This window comes from Oncorhynchus mykiss, chromosome 3 (assembly GCF_013265735.2).
Source record: "Oncorhynchus mykiss isolate Arlee chromosome 3, USDA_OmykA_1.1, whole genome shotgun sequence".
In the NCBI taxonomy this organism is placed as follows: domain Eukaryota; kingdom Metazoa; phylum Chordata; class Actinopteri; order Salmoniformes; family Salmonidae; genus Oncorhynchus; species Oncorhynchus mykiss.
The window spans coordinates 17073279-17092624 of record NC_048567.1 but is presented as its reverse complement, the minus strand read 5'-3'; the positions used below and the strand labels follow the sequence as shown (position 1 = coordinate 17092624).

The 19346-nt window shown below is 45.9% G+C and overlaps 1 protein-coding gene across 8 annotated transcripts in view; it reads left to right on the top strand.

The window, feature by feature from the left end:
* LOC110503762 (adhesion G protein-coupled receptor B1) overlaps nt 1-17112 on the top strand; it is a 112835-nt gene extending 95723 nt beyond the window's left edge. For 4 of the 8 annotated variants that reach the window (XM_036970569.1, XM_036970570.1, XM_036970568.1 and 1 more), the window contains 14 exons: nt 198-301; nt 597-699; nt 906-1056; nt 1171-1240; nt 1683-1749; nt 2749-2834; nt 9127-9225; nt 10586-10757; nt 11029-11124; nt 11234-11297; nt 12336-13003; nt 13829-13864; nt 14272-14430; nt 14946-17112. In XM_036970569.1, the coding sequence (XP_036826464.1) occupies nt 198-301; nt 597-699; nt 906-1056; nt 1171-1240; nt 1683-1749; nt 2749-2834; nt 9127-9225; nt 10586-10757; nt 11029-11124; nt 11234-11297; nt 12336-13003; nt 13829-13864; nt 14272-14430; nt 14946-15140 (2070 nt within the window). In that variant the 3' untranslated portion in view covers nt 15141-17112. Of the gene's footprint in view, nt 1-197; nt 302-596; nt 700-905; nt 1057-1170; nt 1241-1682; nt 1750-2748; nt 2835-5071; nt 5138-9126; nt 9226-10585; nt 10758-11028; nt 11125-11233; nt 11298-12335; nt 13004-13828; nt 13865-14271; nt 14431-14945 lie in introns of all 8 variants that reach the window. The other 4 variants (XM_036970575.1, XM_036970573.1, XM_036970572.1 and 1 more) reach the window with 3 other exon arrangements.
* Nucleotides 17113-19346: the final 2234 nt, after the last annotated feature.

Here is a 19346-nt window from a genome sequence, read left to right as displayed (position 1 = left end):
TACACGGCACTGCGCATGTCTGTGTGTGTGTGTGGGGGGGGGGGGGGGTCCTGTGTGTGTGGCTGTTTTAGCTTTACAGTCATGAACCAGGAGAGTGGAAGAAAGAATCTGCTCGTAAAAGGAAAAGAAGACAGCTTCTTTGCATTTCTTTACAGTCCTAACAGTCTGTTTGTTGACTGTATGTGTGTCTCCTGCAGAACATGGATAAAATGCAGCTTCCCTCTGTGACGCTGATGGTGGGCTGTGGAGTCTCCTCTCTCACCTTGATGCTCCTCATCATCATCTATGTGTCGGTCTGGAGGTGAGAACACACTGACTCTGGTCTTTTGTTTCGAGTGGTATCTGAGTAGTTACTATGTCCAGCTGACCTGTATTAGGCTGGTTTGGTTACACATCCTCCATAGTTGCTTGAACCGTGCTGGAAAGGACAAAGTGGACTAAATCTGAGCCAGCCTACTGCGGTTCAGGTTGGCTTGATAGTGTAAACAGGCTAGAGCTTTTGAACTGTTTAAGTGAAGGAAGTATGGGTGTGGTTGTTGATGGTTGACGGTCAACTGGGAAAGGTGTGGACCCCTCAACATGTTGTCTCTCCTCAGGTACATTCGCTCCGAGCGCTCCGTCATCCTCATCAACTTCTGCCTCTCCATCATCTCCTCCAACGCCCTCATCCTCATTGGTCAGACGCAGACACGGAACAAGGTAAGAGCCAATGAACAAGCTGTATCTTACCACGTACTCTCTCAAGGTCTTGTAAAGATCCTTTACTCACATCCCTCCATCTCTTCTTCTCTTCCCTGTTCCCTCTTTCAACCCCCCCACACTCTCCTTCTTTCTCCCCCTCTTGTTCTCTTTCTCCCTCACTCTCTGTCCCTCTCTTCCTATCTTGTGTTCTCTCCCTCTCTCAGGTGATCTGCACGCTGGTCGCTGCTTTCCTGCATTTCTTCTTCCTGTCGTCGTTCTGTTGGGTTCTGACAGAGGCGTGGCAGTCATACATGGCCGTGACTGGCCGGCTGAGGAACCGCATCATCCGCAAGCGATTCCTGTGTCTGGGCTGGGGTGAGGATGCTGGGGGCAAGGGGGGGGGTCAGTTTTATCTGTTTCTCTGTCTGTCCATCTGTGTGTCCGTCCCATCCCTACCCAGTACTGACCCTTCCCCCTCCTCCTCCTTAGGTCTACCTGCTCTGGTTGTGGCAGTCTCTGTGGGTTTCACCAAAGCTAAGGGATATGGCACCGTCAACTAGTGAGTCTGCTATCTCTGATATTGTTGCTGTGTGTCTCCCTTTCTCTAGACAAATTTACTTTTGTCTCTCTCTCTTTCTATATCTTTCTTTCTGTATACCTGTATACCTCCAGAACTCTCTTCTTCTAAACCTTTCCTTATTGGATTAGCTAACTGTTTAAAGAGCATTTAAGACATGTGATACAGAATCCTTATACATGGGGGTTGTATTTGTGTGACCTGACTGCTGGTATCTGACCTGACCTCTTCCTCTCCTCGCTCTACCCCTCCCTCCTTTTCTCTCTTTCTTACACCATCTTTTTTTTTTTTTAAATGTACAATTTATCCATCCTTTTTTTCTCATGCCATCTTTCTTTCTTTTCATTTGTCTACTCTGGGTGTCACTCTCTCTTCCTGACTTTTCCCTTTCCTCCTCCTCCCTCTCTTCCTCTTTCTCTCTCAGCTGCTGGCTGTCTCTGGAAGGTGGTCTGCTTTATGCGTTTGTGGGACCGGCTGCCGCTGTAGTCTTGGTACTTCCTATCTCTCTGTCTCAGCCTCTATTTGTCTGAGAAACCTTTGTTGCTTTACTGATCTTAGATTAACATTTAGCCACAGAAATATGTAAGATACTGTAACGCTTATCTTGAACTAACCGTAAACTTACCATTTTGGCTTAATGCAGTCAACATACTACATACTACTACTATTGGTTATAGCCAGTCAATAGATTGCACATTATCTTAACTAACATCTTCATCAACCATGTATAGTCATCAATGGACCCTATGTGCAAGGTTGCTACCACTTGTCTAACGACATGTTATTACCTTGGCTTAGCAGTTACAATTTTATATACACTACCATTCAAAAGTTTGGGGTCACTTAGAAATGTCCTTGTTTTTGAAAGAAAAGCACATTTCTTGTCCATTAAAATAACATCAAATTGATCAGAAGTACAATGTAGACATTTTACAAATGCTGATGCTCCAGAAACTCAGCTAGTTTAAAGAAGGACCGTTTTATTGCTTCTTTAATCAGCACAACAGTTCTCAGCTGTGCTAACATAATTTCAAAAGGGTTTTCTAATGATCAATGAGCCTTTTAAAATGATAAACTTGGATTAGCTAACACAACGTGCCATTGGAGTGATGGTTGCTGATAATGGGCCTCTGTACGCCTATGTAGATATTCCATTAAAAATCAGCCGTTTCCAGCTACAATAGTCATTTACAACATTAACAATGTCTACACTGCATTTCCGATCAGTTTGATGTTATTTTCATGGACAAAAAAAAAGTGCTTTTCTTTCAAGAACAAGGAAATGCCTAAGTGACCCCAAACTTTTCAACGGTAGCGTACATACTGCAGGTTTGATATGTACAGTTATTCTCTTTATGTGTGGAACTGACATAATTCACATGCATGCATCATACTCATTTCTGTAGTCCCATGTCAGACTGACAGAGTGGTTGTAGAGTTGTTCTCTGTATCTGGCTGCTTCGTTCACATCTCTCTTTTCTCTCTGACAGGTTAACATGGTTATCGGGATTCTCGTATTTAACAAACTGGTGTCCAAAGACGGCATTACTGATATGAAACTGAAGGAGAGGGCAGGGTATGCCTTATCCTACCACACATCCATCTCACTGGTCCACCAATAACCAGCCTGGGGGCATACGCTTGGGGGCGGGGCTAGCGATGCCATTGGCTCTCGCGTTTAGAACGCAGGAGAAGAAGAAAGAGTCAGATGAGGAAATTGATGAGTTCTTTTTTTTGGAAGACAGAATTTAGAAACGGGAGATAAAAGTTGGGGAATAGGAGCACAGACAAAAGGAGAGAGGGAGAGAGAGAAAGAGAGAGCGGGAGGAGAGATATCTTGAGAGCAGAGAGAGAGGGAGGAGAGATATATTGAGAGCAGAGAGAGAGAGAGGAGATATATTGGGAGCAGAGAGAGAGGTGAGATATATTGAGAGCAGAGAGAGAGAGAGAGAGAGAGAGGTGAGATATATTGAGAGCAGAGAGAGAGGGAGGGAGGAGAGATATAGTGAGAGCAGAGAGAGAGAGAGGGAGGGAGGTGAGATATATTGAGAGCAGAGAGAGAGAGAGGTGAGATATATTGAGAGCAGAGAGAGAGAGAGGTGAGATATATTGAGAGCAGAGAGAGAGAGAGGTAAGATATATTGAGAGCAGAGAGAGAGAGGTGAGATATATTGAGAGCAGAGAGAGAGAGAGAGAGAGAGAGGTGAGATATATTGAAAGCAGAGAGAGAGAGAGAGAGAGAGAGAGAGAGGTGAGATATATTGAGAGCAGAGAGAGAGAGAGAGAGAGCTGAGATATATTGAGAGCAGAGAGAGAGAGGTGAGATATATTGAGAGCAGAGAGACAGAGAGAGAGAGAGGTGAGATATATTGAGAGCAGAGAGAGAGGTGAGAGCAGAGAGCAGAGAGAGAGAGAGAGAGAGAGAGAGAGAGGTGAGATATATTGAGAGCAGAGAGAGAGGTGAGATATATTGAGAGCAGAGAGAGAGAGAGAGAGAGAGAGAGGTGAGATATATTGAGAGCAGAGAGAGAGAGAGCGAGAGAGAGAGAGAGAGAGAGGTGAGATATATTGAGAGCAGAGCAGAGAGAGAGAGAGAGAGAGAGAGAGGTGAGATATATTGAGAGCAGAGAGAGAGGTGAGATATATTGAGAGCAGAGAGAGAGAGAGAGAGAGAGAGAGAGAGAGAGAGAGAGGTGAGATATATTGAGAGCAGAGAGAGAGAGGTGAGATATATTGAGAGCAGAGAGAGAGAGGGAGGGAGGAGAGAGAGGTGAGAGCGGGGAAATAAAAAGGAGCAGATATTGAAAGGAATATGCGGATGTTTTTATAAGACAGACAGTGATCAATGATTGGAAGATTTGTAGAGGATGAGGTCTGACAGAGAGGCATAGAAGAAGAGAGGAGCGAGGGAGGGTGGGGAGGGAGGGAGATATAAGAAAAGGGAAGATTGGAGTGGTTATCGGACCCTCTCATTAAGAAACAAGATGGCGCATCAGTGCTCATCTCATGGCTATCATATTGGTTTCATTATACTCTGCCATATACTGTATGTTGCTTTTACACATTCACTCAGCTTCTCTTCATTTGCAGGTGTTGCTATATAATGTACATTTCTGTATATCCATCTTTCTCTTTTTTTTGTTTCTTTGATTGTTTTATAGGGAAGGGGAGCAGGGGCCCTATGGGTATAGAGTAGAGACCTCAGAGATCACTCAAAGCACACGATAATGTCATGTGTTTGATTTATTGTACACCGCTAATGGTGTCTCTATGTCCATAGAAATTGGTTTGTTTTCTGTTGTGTTTGTTAAAAAATGCTACTCACTATAGTATGAAACATACTCCATCCGATACATCTGTTTTGTTGGAGATGGTCGTTTTACCACAGCCATACTACAGCCAAGTTCCTGAGACAGGATGGAAGGTTTTCAACCTTCTTCAACCATGTATACTTGTCTTAAAGCCTGCTTTGTTTATATTTACTACTGCTACTTAATACAGACAGTAGCATGTGCAGTTCAATACTTGCCAAAGTTGTGAGAGGTCATGACCTTTAGTCCCTATATAACCCCAGGGTTGACCTTTGACCTCTTGGTGACCCCTGCTCCCCCTTCTCGCAGGCTGCTGTTCTGTGCCCTCATTGGCCTTAGTTAGTACATCCAACTGTATTGTTGTTTATTTATGTATTTATTTTCTCTGAACAACATGTTTGCCTCTCTGCAATGATCTATTCTTGAACTGTACAAGTTTGTTTTTTGCTGTCTGAAACGTTCTCTTTGAGTTTGCACAGAATCCCCCCTCTCTCTCACTCAGGGCTCCTCCTCTCCAATCAGGAACACCTCAATCTCAGCTCCCCCTTTCCACCTCGTCACTGATTCGGTAAAACATCTGCCCCTCCCACTGTTGTTGATTTGTATTGGCTATCAGCCCTGCTCATGGCCCACCCACTAAATCACCTCCCCCTGGCAGTAGCGCTCTCTGATTGGCTTAATATCCCCTCCTTACACTCTGATTGGCTTAATACCCCCTCCTCACACTCCCCTACTAGTAGAATTGTAGAATCTCTTTCCCTGCTGTCGAAATCCCGCTTCCATCTAATACCAGCTAGACAAGAACTAGATGTATAGAATAACTATAAACATAAACTGCAGTGCAAAATCTAGAACATGGGTGTGATCCATAGTTCTGTTCAAAGTTGTCACATTACTAAGATACAGAATGAATAGTGACAGAAGTATAGGACATGGCACAGAGTAGTATATGAAATGGTGTGTGTATGTTCGTGTGTGTTTAGATGTGTGAGTGTGTGCTTTGGCCTGTGTGTTTGTGAGCATTCGATTACACAGTGGGTACTGGGGGGTTGTTTAAGGGTTGTTTTACACCGATGTTACGCAGCAGACCACTGGGCTATCAGTGATGCCTGGACCGAGGGGAGAGGGGGCAGAGGTGGCACCAGAAGACTGGATACATACACAACACAGTAGGATACCATGGTATTCTCTGATATTATACTCACTGTTTGGGCCCCCTCTGCTCCCTCTGCCTTCTCAAGGATCAAATTAAGCATACGTGGACTGAGAGGTGGAGGGACTGTGGGGAGGGGCAGGGTGGATACGTGGACTGAGAGGTGGAGGGACTGTGGGGAGGGGCAGGGTGGATACGTGGACTGAGAGGTGGAGGGACTGTGGGGAGGGGCAGGGTGGATACGTGGACTGAGTGGTGGAGGGACTGTGGGGAGGGGCAGGGTGGATACGTGGACTGAGAGGTGGAGGGACTGTGGGGAGGGGCAGGGTGGCACTGCAGAGTGGATACGTGGACTGAGAGGTGGAGGGACTGTGGGGAGGGGCAGGGTGGATACGTGGACTGAGAGGTGGTGGGACTGTGGGGAGGGGCAGGGTGGATACGTGGACTGAGAGGTGGAGGGACTGTGGGGAGGGGCAGGGTGGATACGTGGACTGAGAGGTGGAGGGACTATGGGGAGGGGCAGAGTGGATACGTGGACTGAGTGGTGGAGGGACTGTGGGGAGGGGCATGGTGGCTACGTGGACTGAGAGGTGGAGGGACTGTGGGGAGGGGCAGGGTGGCTACGTGGACTGAGAGGTGGAGGGACTGTGGGGAGGGGCAGGGTGAATACGTGGACTGAGAGGTGGAGGGACTGTGGGGAGGGGCAGGGTGGCACTGCAGAGTGGATACGTGGAAAACAGAAGGGTGTTAGCCTCTTTGCCCCCTCGCCTTTCAATACCTAACATGTTTAATCAAGATAATTAATGATTGCTAGATGGTGTGCCTAATTAGGCACGGTGTACTGTAGCTCTGCTCTCTCATATCTCAGAGATTTAGATGTACACTCGCTGCCTGGTGAGGCTCTCTCTCACTTTTCTCCACCCCTAAAATTAGAGACTAATTGGAGGGGAAAATGGAAACAGACAGGAGAGTAGAGGACAAGACAGGAGAGAAGAGGAAAGGCCAACTGTAAAGCCATCCAGGCAGAGCTGGTGGGGTGTACTGTATCCTCCTTCCTCCTTCCAGGAAGTGTTAGCACTGTGTTAGGAGGTTGCTGTTCAGTTACTTTAACCCTAGTTGTCACTATACAGACTGGGTCCTCCCAGGCTCACTGGAAAGAAGTGGCAATTGTTACAGAGTGGACGATCCATGTGAAAGAAATACCAGTAAACTGGGTAAGCTTTGTACCCTTGTTTGTCGACTGGGAACCACAGGATATCACCTATCTAATCTCTTCTACCCACATTGTTGAGACAGAACAACGAAGTGAGCATTTAGCTGAAGAGTATTGCTTGTTTGATTGAAGACCTGGATTTGATTTGAGCAGGTCTATGTGTCCCTGTGTATATGGGAGTTTCCTACGCAGCTTCATTCTCTCTCACTGAACTCTCTCTGTCGCTACACATCATAAAGACAAGGGAAATGGTGTTGTATTTCAAAAGCTACTGATTGCTTTTTAATATCACTGCCTATGGCAGAAGGGGGGGGGGGTATTGGTTGTATTGCCCTTTTACTTGAAATGGAATTTCTTATAATGTGATTTTTAATCCATCTGTCCAGCGGCAATATGGAATCAAAGGTTTAATTGTTGTCTTGCGAGCGGCCATTTTGTGACACTGTTCTTCTCAAACTCTGTTTCTTCTAGATGTGTGTTTCTTGTGGGAGTATTTTAATATAATGAAGCAGCTTTCAAGCCATTGTGTTGAAGTATGGATGGACAGTTTATTGTTGCATCACGTCCTGATAATAATCTCAGTAATCACATACCCTCTCGTGTCTTATTGCTGTATTATTTCTCAGACAGTATGTCATCCATGATGAAGAGGCATTGTAGAGATTGTACTGTGTCTCTTACTTCCAGCCAGGCATCCAGGCAGAGAGAGGCAGGCCACAGCCACACTGGGCTTTGTGATGTGATGAGAGGAGATTAGATGACAGCATAGACACTGGAGAAGTGGGGTGACACAGAAATAGACTGCTAGATGGGAACTGTGATGATTCTCTACAGTATTTGTGGATTACAGTACCAGTGGAGAAACAGCTTCTCAGGAAATATTTGGAATTCATTGTCTATCCTTTGTGTTGTTCAAATGCAGCCATGCAGAAACACACACTCATACGTACACACATTCACATATGTACACCTGGTAATGAACAGGCGTAAAAACACACTGTTAATTTGTTAATTGGCGATATAGGCTAAGAGTCCTGTCACGACTCACTACTTTGAGTTCATAGTTCATTGTTTGTGCGTGCATGTGTTTGAGTGTTACTTTGTGTGTATGTGTGTGTGTACATGCCTACATGTGTGTGTGTGCATGTGTGTGTGCGTGAGAGCCTTAGCAGGGTGTTCAGTAATGCCTGTATAAAGTAATCAGTCTGACCAGTGAGGCGTAGGGAGAAATAACCAGGGGTGAAAATATTCCCAACAATTACATTTAGAAAGCTAAATAAACAACGCAATTGAGACTCAAAGCATCAATAGGCACATGAAGTGTCTCTAATTAGACATTTGCATTATTCATTTATAAGAATACCATCATTATCTAGTTGAATGCACGTAAATGAAGGATTCAACAATGTGAATAATAAGATGAAGAAGGGAAATATAATGTGTATTCATGCCAGTGCACATACAGGTGCCTTGTCAATAAGAATCGGACCTGCACAAGTTACACATGTATCTCTCTTTTTACATGTTGGTCATTTAGCAGACACTTATCCAGAGTGACTGACTGGAGCAATTAGGGTTAAGTGCCTTGCTCAAGGGCACATTGGCAGTTTTCACCTAGTCAGCTCAGGGATTCGAACCAGCAACCTATCGGTTATTGGCCCAACCTCTGAACCACTAGGCTACCTTAACCACTTATGAATCCTATTTTGAATCACTAGTTTGAGTGACATCATGTGCAACAGTGTCACTGCACTTTTCTGCACAGACTCAAGATGATTAGAATAATGTCGGAACGCAGTAGTGCCTTTGTTGACTTGATTATCCCACTCACTCTGTGTTGGTTAGGATCCCCTATATGTTTGTTGTGTTCACATAGTAGGAGCAGTGATCAATCATTGAGGAATAAATCAGCCCTTAGTGACATGTCCACCCATGTGGTTGTGTATCTTATCCGGCCCAGCCCCGACACATACCCCTTAGCCCTGAGAGAGAGAGAGAGAGAGAGAGAGAGAGAGCTAGAGAGAGAGAGAGAGAGAGAGAGAGAGAGAGAGCTAGAGAGAGAGAGGGAACTGTGACTCACTCTGAGTGTGTGTGTGTGTGTGTGTGTGTGTGTGTGTGTGTGTGTGTGTATGTGTGCGTTTGTATCTGTGTGTATTATGTTACAACGTGTGTTAATTTGACTACTTTGCAGTCAGATGACAGTACCACTGTACAATATGACGCTCAAATGTGCCAAGTGCGGAGTTATCTCGTCGGCTGACGTTTCTACCACAGCTACCAGTAACGCCATGTTAGTTCTGCTAATTATTTACCCACATATTCTATACTGCTTTCTTTACCTCTGTTTCCTTTACCTTGATATGCCTCCTCTACTTCCTCCTCCTCTTGTTTATATCTTTTTGTTTCCCCCCCTTTTCGTTCCCTCTCTTCCCCTGTACTCTCGCTGAGAATCATTGGGAATTTGTTCTCCAGTGCTGTTCTTGTAAGGTGTGTGTGTGTGTGTGTGTGTGTGTGTGTGTGTGTGTGTGTGTGTGTGTGTGTGTGTGTGTGTGTGTGTGTGTGTGTGTGTGTGTGTGTGTGTGTGTGTGTGTGTGAATCACAGACTGCAGAAAAACAGCTTTAATATAGGCCAGAGTGAAAGTGCAAGGCTCAGTGGCTTTCAGCTATGTAATGCCCCCGGGCTATGGATGGATACAGTAACTCTACATCTGTATCGGCATGGAGGAGGTTTTCACGGGCAGTGCACTTGACTTATCAATTAGTGTGTGTGTGTGCGCGTGCGCGCTTTGGGTTTCTGTTGCCAAGCCTGACGTGTAGCTATATTTTATGTAATGTGTTATTCAGTGGGAGTATGTCTGAATGCTTGGATCTGTTTTAAACAACACCTAGAAACCTTTCGTTCCATCAACTCAGGACAGAGTTAACAAGTGGACATGTGAAACAAAGACTCTGAAGAGTTGAGGAGTTAGGGAAAGAAATACACATGTTGAGAAAGGAGAGAGAGAGAGACATTGTCCTGTAGGAACATATGGACCAGAAGACAAGTCCCTGTCCACTTAATCACACCTCTGCCCTCTGCCTCTTGCGTTTGTCTTTATGTTACGTTTCTTTGCTTCATTTCACTTTTGTTCCTCCTTTACTCACCTCAGCTCCTCCTTTTCCTGTTGCTCTTGGTCTCATATGTTTTATTGACACATCCTAAACGTACATGCATATTGTATATGTCAGTTATGGAACATATATTTCAATTGATTATGGATGTATGTTTTTGTGTGTGATATTAGCATATGTACGGTAGCTACTGTAAGTATATTTAAAACATCAAGCTATGTACCTATACCTTGTTATAGGTTTATTATACTGTACATAATGCCAATCATTTCAACAACGAGGGCAACATGCAGTACATAGATGCCTTTTTTAGGAGTAGATATTGTATGTATTACATTTGACATGCTTCTATTGTAATTAGAAATATACATGTCGTTTTTAGTATCATTGAATCCCATTTCAAACAAGTAAATCATTGAAAATTGTATTAAATAGAGACAGTTTTTTTCCAGGAGTGTAGTCTTTCCCTCTTTGTGTGTCTTCTACTGACTGTAGTACTGACCCTGGCCCTGGGCTGCTGTTCCCCTCCCATCCTCCAGGGCGTCGCTGTGGAGCTCCTGTGTGGTTCTGCCTCTCCTGGCCCTCACCTGGATGTCTGCTGTCCTGGCCATCACCGACCGACGCTCCTCCCTCTTCCAGATCCTGTTCGCTGTGTTTGATTCGCTGGAAGGCTTCGTCATCGTCATGGTGCATTGCATCCTGCGCCGAGAGGTACATCATTCTTTACCCTGTTGTCACTCTGACACATTTCACCTTGATGATACTCTGTCTCCTACTCTTTTTTATTCATTATTATTTAAAAATAAATGTATTGGTTGGTGTGCTCTGTGCTCCACTAGGAGCTAAAAGGGAAAAGTTGATTAAGTAAACTAAGTCATTGGTTGTTTTGAGGGTGATGTGGAGGGGAGGGGGATGAGCAGAGAAAAATCTGACTGTGACATTGAAAGGTCATGACCTCTGTGTTTACGATGGTGTACTGTAGGTTCAAGAGGCAGTGAAGTGTCGGGTAGTGGACCGCCAGGAGGACGGGAATGGAGACTCAGGGGGATCTTTCCAGAACGGACACGCTCAGCTTATGGTAGTACCAATGGAACGTTATTCTTCATCTTAAACAATGTCTAATATACTTGATATGTATTACATGCTCTTTGTTAACAGGTTTTCTGTACATTTTTTTTCTTCGTTAGACTGATTTCGAGAAAGACGTCGACATGGCTTGCAGAGGAGGTAAGAGTACCGGCAAAAAAAAGAGTGAGTTTATGCAGGGTGTCCGTCTGTCTGTCTGCCTGACTGTCTGACCGTCTGTATGTCCGTCTGTCTGTCTGTCTGACCCTATACAACTCTCTCTATGCATGTGAATTTTTCTTTGAGTTCTGTCATTAAAAAGTTGCACCTGCTTTTCCCTGTCTGCTGTACGCGTATTGTGTTTTAGCAGCACCCTCCCATTCCACAGCAGCCGCCCCTTATGAAGCACAAAACGCTGTTTTGACATGAGATGCACCACATTACTGCAGCATAACGCAATTTAGCCCAGCCATTTGGCAATAGGGCGGTGGTGTGCGAACGAGTGCGGAGCAGTAATATGTGGATAAATAGGGCTGTCTGAGTCTCCCACATCTTCCCCCACATCCACCGGCAGGCGGGCCGGCCGTGCTATAATTATGTACCGACCAACAGTGCAGCATCAGATAGAGGCTCTCCTCTGGTGTCCGTTGGGAGCGGACGGAAATCTGATTATCTCCCGAGAGGATATCAGGAAAAGCATCTGGAGCAGAAACGCCATTGAGACGCGAGACACAGCAGACAATCCCACTGAAGGGGGAGATGGAATATAAGAGGAGTGAAATGACTTTTTCTTTGTGTGAGTGTGTGTGGAGCGGTGGGGACTGGGGAGTGATTGTAAGATATTTTGTCATGCTGACAGGAAGTTGTCTGATGCTGTTGTCTAGCCCTGTGCTCAATAGTGAGATGCACACCACAGCAAGCCAGCAGTTGCAGTGAAACAGGGTCACGGCGTAATATTCAAACTAATGATCAGAAGTTCAAGGAAGGCAGTGTAGTCACTCGTTAAATCTACAGTGGGAAGGTTTGCACTCATTCTATAGCATGTCCAAGTCTGAGTTGGACATCTTGAAAGTCACCCTCTCTTTATCTCTGAGTTTTGCGTCCTCTCAAATCTCTCTCTCTCTCTCTCTGTTGCCCTCCCTCCCTCCCTCCCTCCCTCCCTCCCTCCCTCCCTCCCTCCCTCCCTCCCTCCCTCCCTCCCTCCCTCCCTCCCTCCCTCCGCAGGTACTCTGAAGCGTTCCTCTCTCCAGGGTGATGAGAAGCCATCCTCCCAACCCCTGACCCTTCAGAAGGGCTCTAACTTCAACACCATGCCTGCCAGCATGGCCAAGGTCCACCTCCAGAATGTGGCAGACTACCCCAGTCATACTCTCACCCTGCGCAGGGAGAAGGGTGGCGCCACCAAGGGCATCAGCACCGAGCTGCCGGGAGCCAAGTCCATCTACATCTGTGACGGGGAGCTCTTTAAACAGCTGGACGGGGAGCTGTCTCCACGGGGGACAGGGGAGGCCGGGGGGCCTGAGGGCACAGGGTACATCATCCTGCCTAACAACAACAACACTGGCACCCTGGGGCGGCCCGGAAAGGGCAGCAAGGAGGACACGACGGCCAAGTACAACATCAGCATCGAGCAGCAGATGCCCCAGACCAGGCTCATCCACCTGGCCAACTCGGCGGGGGTGGAGGGCGTCCCAGGTTTCGCGCTGAAGAGCCTGCCTGCAGACCTGGTCAGTGTCTCCTGCTCGGAGAAGGAGTCGCCCGTCCACAACATGCAGAACGTCTCCGGAGAATCCCACATGACCAACAGCATGTGTGAACAGGGTGATTCTGGTAACTCTGGAATGATGTCCAAGAGCGAGACCGTGTCCACGCTCTCCATGAGCTCCCTGGAGGTAAGACACACACACACACACACACAACCGCATGTTCTCACCATATGACTTGGGAAGGAGATGGGACAGCTTGATCAAAGAAAATATCAGAAACTAACCAGTGCCCTTTACTGTCAATATGTGGTGGTACTGTATTCATGGCATAGGATTTCTGTTGAGATATCTTTATAGTCGCTATCCTTTTCTGTGTGGTAACAGCACTGCAGTGGCAACATGTACGGAAATATCCCTATCTCGCCTGGCTCGACAGAACACCTAGATCTTTAAAAAGGTCAGGTTTTAGTATTCTCTCCTTGACTGTGCCAGTCCAGTGGGGGAGCTCAAACTCAGACTGCTACACTGACCAGAACACACACACGCACAGCTTGTCGTGCCAAGCCAGCCAGTCAGATAGGCAGCCAGTCAGATAGGCAACCAGTCAGACCTCTCAGCCTGCTGGTGTCTTTTCACCTCAGGGCCAAACTCGCTCCCCTCCCAAAATGCTGTTCATGCAAGATCGCAGCTGCCAGGGCAACCAACAACCAAGCAGCCTGAAGGTCAGGCCTTTCTTTTTCTGCTCGCTAACAAAGGTCATGCGATCACAAGCTGTTTACTGCGAGGATTCACGCCAATGGGGTCAGGATTAAGCAACATGGACGCTCAGTTTGTCATGAGTCACTGTTTCCACTGAGAAACTGTGTCAGTCTTTTTATTAACTGATTTGAAACTAACAGTGAAACAGTGAAATGCTGAAGAAGACATCACCATTTTGTCTAGTCAGACTCACACAGCATAATGATGACAGCAGAATGTGTCTTTTAATCTGTCCCTCTTGTCTTTCTCCAGAGACGAAAATCTCGCTATGCGGAGCTGGACTTTGAGGTAATTTCAGACTTCTGCATTTCTTCTGAAATAATGTCTTGACGGTTTGACAAACTGTCTCTAATGTCTCAATTCTGCTTCCAAAAATCCACTAGAATTGACATAATCCCCTTTTCTTTATAATTATGGTGCATGGGACTGCATAGCAGATCATATACAGTACTCTATCTAAGCTTTGTAGATATCTCTGGTGGATGGGAGCTAAATTAAGGATCTTTCTTTGATGGTAGTTTTTTATGTGTTTGGTCCGTGTAGAAGATTTTGCACAAGCTATGTTGTTGTTTAAGGATGATTCATGTTTTTTTCTCTGTTCATACCAAGGTATTACCATGGTATATAACACACTGTGTAGATATTGATGGTGGATAAATGGGTGGTTGGTTTTCCTGTGTGATTGTCCCATGTAGAAGATCATGCACACACGGAAGCGTCACCAGGACATGTTCCAGGACCTGAACAGGAAGATCCACAGTGCAGACCAGGACAGGGCGTCTCCGCCTGGCGATGGGAAGGCAGGGAAGAGGTGGAGTGTGTCCTCAACAGGCAGCGACAAGACCATCATGAGTGTACGAAACTCTTGTCTCTCACTCTTATCTCTTTCCCTCTCTCTGTCTGTCTGTCTGACTCCCTCTTTCTTTCTTCCCCTTCTCCACCTCTTCTCTCTACCTCTACCTCTCTCTTCCCCTTCTCTACCTCTACATATCTCTTCCCCTTATCCACCTCTACCTCTCTCTTCCCCTTCTCTACCTCTATCTCTCTCTTCCCCTTCTCTACCTCTACATATCTCTTCCCCTTCTCCACCTCTACCTCTCTCTTCCCCTTCTCTACCTCTACCTCTCTCTTCCCCTTCTCTACCTCTCCCTACCCCTTCTCTACCTCTACCTCTCTCTTCCCCTTCTCTACCTCTACCTCTACCTCTCTCTTCCCCATCTCTTCCCCATCTCTACACCTCTCTCTCTCTCTCTCTCTCTGTCTGTCTCCTCTCTCTCTCTCTCTGTCTGCATGTATCTTGCCCTTTGATGATTTGGTCTGTTCTCTGGTTCACCTATTCTCCTCTCCTGCCCCTCCCTCTATCCAACAGGACAAGCAGCAGACACCCAGTAAGAGAGCCTGGGAGGGCATCAGGAAGACCCAATCTCCCCCGTCGTGGATGAGGAAGGACCTGGAGCCCTTGGCGGCCTCTCCCCTGGAGCTGCAGAACGTGGAGTGGGAGAAGGCCAGCGCCACCATCCCTCTGGTGGGACAGGAGCTCATGGACCTGCAGACAGAGGTGTGAGACTGAGACAGAGAGACAGACGGAGAGAGAGCAGCCAACCCCGTCCCCCAGCCCAGCTCTCAGACAGACAGACACCTTCCCTTCCCGAAGCTCCACGTCTCAATCTCACTCTGAGAACCAACGACCAAATGATTAATGACCAACGAAACGGGCAGGGGTGAGTGAGAGAGAGAGAGAGAGAGAGAGAGAGAGAGAGAGAGAGAGAGAGAGAGAGAGAGAGAGAGAGAAGCTCCTTTATGTTAGGACCCAACTAAGAGAATGAGAAAATGGGAAGACATACAGAAAGAGAGAGAGGGAGAGAGAGAGAGAGAGAGAGAGAGAGAAGCTCCTTTATGTTAGGACCCAACTGACAGAATGAGAAAATGGGAAGACATACAGAAAGAGAGAGAGGGAGAGAGAGAGAGAGAGAGAGAGAGAGAGAGAGAACAATTGCCTGTTAAATGGGGGGGAAGAGAACAGGTTTGCAGTGCATTTTGTTATATGTTCTTATTGCTGCTGGAATCAGTTTTTTGTTTACTATGTCAGACAGTCATATATCTGGTCTGTTATTATCCACATTATTACTTCACTGGACACATACTTGAGTCCCTCTCTCCTCCTGGTAGATCTCTGTGGAGGGTTAGCCAGTTTGGCAGTTGGGTGGTGTAGGTAGTGTAGGTTAAAAGGACAGACTGCAACTGCCTATGGACTCTTCACCAGCCTGCTAACAGATCACCTGGACCAGCCATACAGTTCATGTTCCAACCAAGCCTTTAGGCAATGGACCTGGTCTGGACAAGACCTTCACCCAACATACAGTACATGTTCCAACCAAACTACATGTCCAGTACATGTCCCAAACACGCCTAGGCAGTGGAGGAGGCAGACTGCTGGACCATAACCATGTGCCTCTCCATGCCAACTAAGAGCCCCGCCCCACCCTCCACTGCACTGTCAGACAGAGTCCACACCCCCTTGACAGGAAGGGAGCAGATCGATGACATCAGCCAGCCAAAAGGGTGGAAAACCCTTCCATTGGTGGGTACCATAGTGACATCAGCATAGACCAACAAGAATGAGATATCTCATTTGCGGATGCCCTTAATGACATGACTGAAAGCCAAGATGGCCATATCTCATTGGTGGAAGCCTCTATGACCTCAGCAGAAGCCAAGGAGACACTGTTTTGATTGGTTGACTGATTGCTTGATGTACGAGCAGGCTTGGTACATTTGTGGCAAATTTTATTCTGCTTGTTCAGCAAATGCAGGTGGTAAAAAATGAAGGACACTCATGTCACAAAGTATATAAAGAATTATGCTTAATATTGACAATGGAAATGAATAAATATAAAAATATATATGATAAATACTGTATAGGACATGACAGAGGTTGTGACTCTGCAGTATGGGGTTAGGATTAGTTGCACACAGAGAAAGCACAAGGCTCTTTTGGAGTCCTGTTGTACAGCAATGTAATTACTTCAACAGAGTTCTACAGAATGAATTTTAGCCTATAAATATCTTTCTTACTGTGCTTGGGGATTATTGTTGTCATTATTATAATTATGACCATGATTATTCAGATTACATCTGCGTCCGAAATGGCACCCTATTCCCTATGTAGTGCACTGCTTTTGACCAGGTCAAATGACAGGAATTAACACCAGGTTAAAAGTAGTGCGCTATATAGGGAATAGGGTGCCATTTCGAACACATATTATGATTCCCCTCCCATCCTTTTCAGGGTACTGGAATATGAGTGTTCTGTAACTCCATGTAACAGTGTGTGTTTTGGTATCACTGACTGTCACTCCCTCCTCAGATCTGTACCTGTCTGACATGAACCCTGACCTCTGTCCCCTGACCTTTAACCTCCACCGCCCCTCCACCTTTTTAGTTCACAGGGGTTGACTCTTTGTTAATGTACAGTTTTCAGAGCACAAAATGAATGTGTCATATTTCTAATAAAAATATATCTATATAATAAACTATCTGTTGTTCTGGTGCATTTGTACTGCCAATATACAATTCCATATGTCAGCATCGCACCCCCCCCCCCCCCCCCCCCCCCCCCCCTCCAACATCTTAAACTAAAAAAAAACAAGTAATCTCCCCATTCCCCTATCGTTTTTGTACTGTATGTTTTAAAAATATTCCATAAATTTACTTGGAAAATGTTTTTCCCATAATGTATATGTCAAAGCACAAGGCATCCGACCCAATTACCTGGAGGATGATTGAGGGCTCGAACTGTGTGTGTGTGTGTGTGCACGTTCGTCCATGTGTGTGTGCTCGTGCTTCCGCTTGTGTGTGAGATTAGAAATGGGAAGGCGTGTGGCTGTAATGACCTAAGCATTATTTACAGCCCCTGAACAGACACCCAATCTGGACAGCAAGACGCTCGCTCGGCTAATAAAAGATTTAACTGCTCGTAAAATAGCCCAGGCAAATAAAAATGATGTGTGTTATTATTAGATTTAAGGAATACATCAACGGTGGAGGCACTAAGGTTCAGAGTGCTGAGGAAATACTATCCAGCAAAAACAGAGGATATTACTCCATGTCACTGCAGAGCTGCTAAATGTCCTCTCCCTAATTATTGGGCTATAATTTATTCATTCATTTATTCACAATGGATCAACTTCAGACATTTTAAGTGCGGCAAATCCAATGGAAAGGGTTTTAGGGGCCTACTGTACAATACAGGAATGTTTAAAAGGTATGCTGGACTATCCACAAGTTAACTCTTAGGAAAATAAGGAGTTGCATCAAACTATAAACACAAAAGTCATTAACATTTGACCTGATCTGCTATAAGTACTTTGGACAGGCTTTATCAATCTAAATGTTACCAAGGAACAGAGGCCCAGAACCCAGGTGGTGTAGGAGTTGTTCCCCTCTATGCAGAGGTTTGTTCTCCAACCCTTACACTCCCTACATCCTCCACTTCTCCACTCAGAGAGAGGAGGCCAGCTGCACAATGGACCAAACTCACTGAAACACTAAAGAACAGCATCTGGCCTTCCACACACAGACAACAAACCACTGGGCATTGTTCCGCTCCCTGATTCTCTTCTGTTTTAGCTTGGTGTTTAAAAAAGTATATTTAGAGTGAGACTCTTCATCTGGAATCTGGAGTTTTGTCTCCCTCCTCCCCCGTGGCACAGATGATGTTTTATTTGTGTTTTTCAGAACAGGGAATGTATGTGCAGCAGTGTCACAGGGACTCAGAGAGAAGCTGGCACTGATTTAGGCTGCCAGGGTCCAACAGCCGACCTACCTCAAAGCCCTTGGCTGGGTGTGTGTGTGTGCGCACGTGCGTGTGTGTTACACACTGACTCACCTTCCTCTCTCCTCTCATATCCTCTCTCATTCACAGACAAGCCAACCTTTCTTCTTACGTAACCACCCTACCAGTCCTGGTTCAAAGTCCAGTGAACAGGTTCTCTAAGTATTACAACCCCTACAAATGACTCTGGTAGACCTTTGCTGGTCCAATATACACATTAGAATGCCTCCAACGATCCAGCGTGAGCCGCAGTCTTGTTAGAAACCTATAGTACCCATCATTAGCGTCCATCCATAGATATTAGCCTCACATTGTACTTTAGGCAATCAGCAGACATTAGGTTCAAATTAAGACTCATTATGAAAGAGACTGTCATTAGGTTTTAATGAGGATCAAATGACAGGAGTTAACACTGGCCGCCTATGGACTCTCAGAGTACTCCATCCTCACTGAGGCCAGCGGAAAAGCTACAGGAGAGAGTGATTAGAAGAGCTGGAGGAGAGGAGAGAGGGAATGGAAGAGCTGGAGGAGAGGGGAGAGGGAGTAAAACTTCAAGCTGCATACTGGACCCTATTCCAACTAAACTACTGAAAGAGCTGCTTCCTGTGCTTGGCCCTCCTATGTTGAACATAATAAACGGCTCTCTATCCACCGGATGTGTACCAAACTCACTAAAATTTTAGAAAAGGCTGTTGCGCAGCAACTCACTGCCTTCCTGAAGACAAACTCTGTATACGAAATGCTTCAGTCTGGTTTTAGACCCCATCATAGCACTGAGACTGCACTTGTGAAGGTGGTAAATGACCTTTTAATGGCATCAGACCGAGGCTCTGCATCTGTTCTCGTGCTCCTAGACCTTAGTGCTGCTTTTGATACCATCGATCACCACATTCCTTTGGAGAGATTGGAAACCCAAATTGGTCTACACGGACAAGT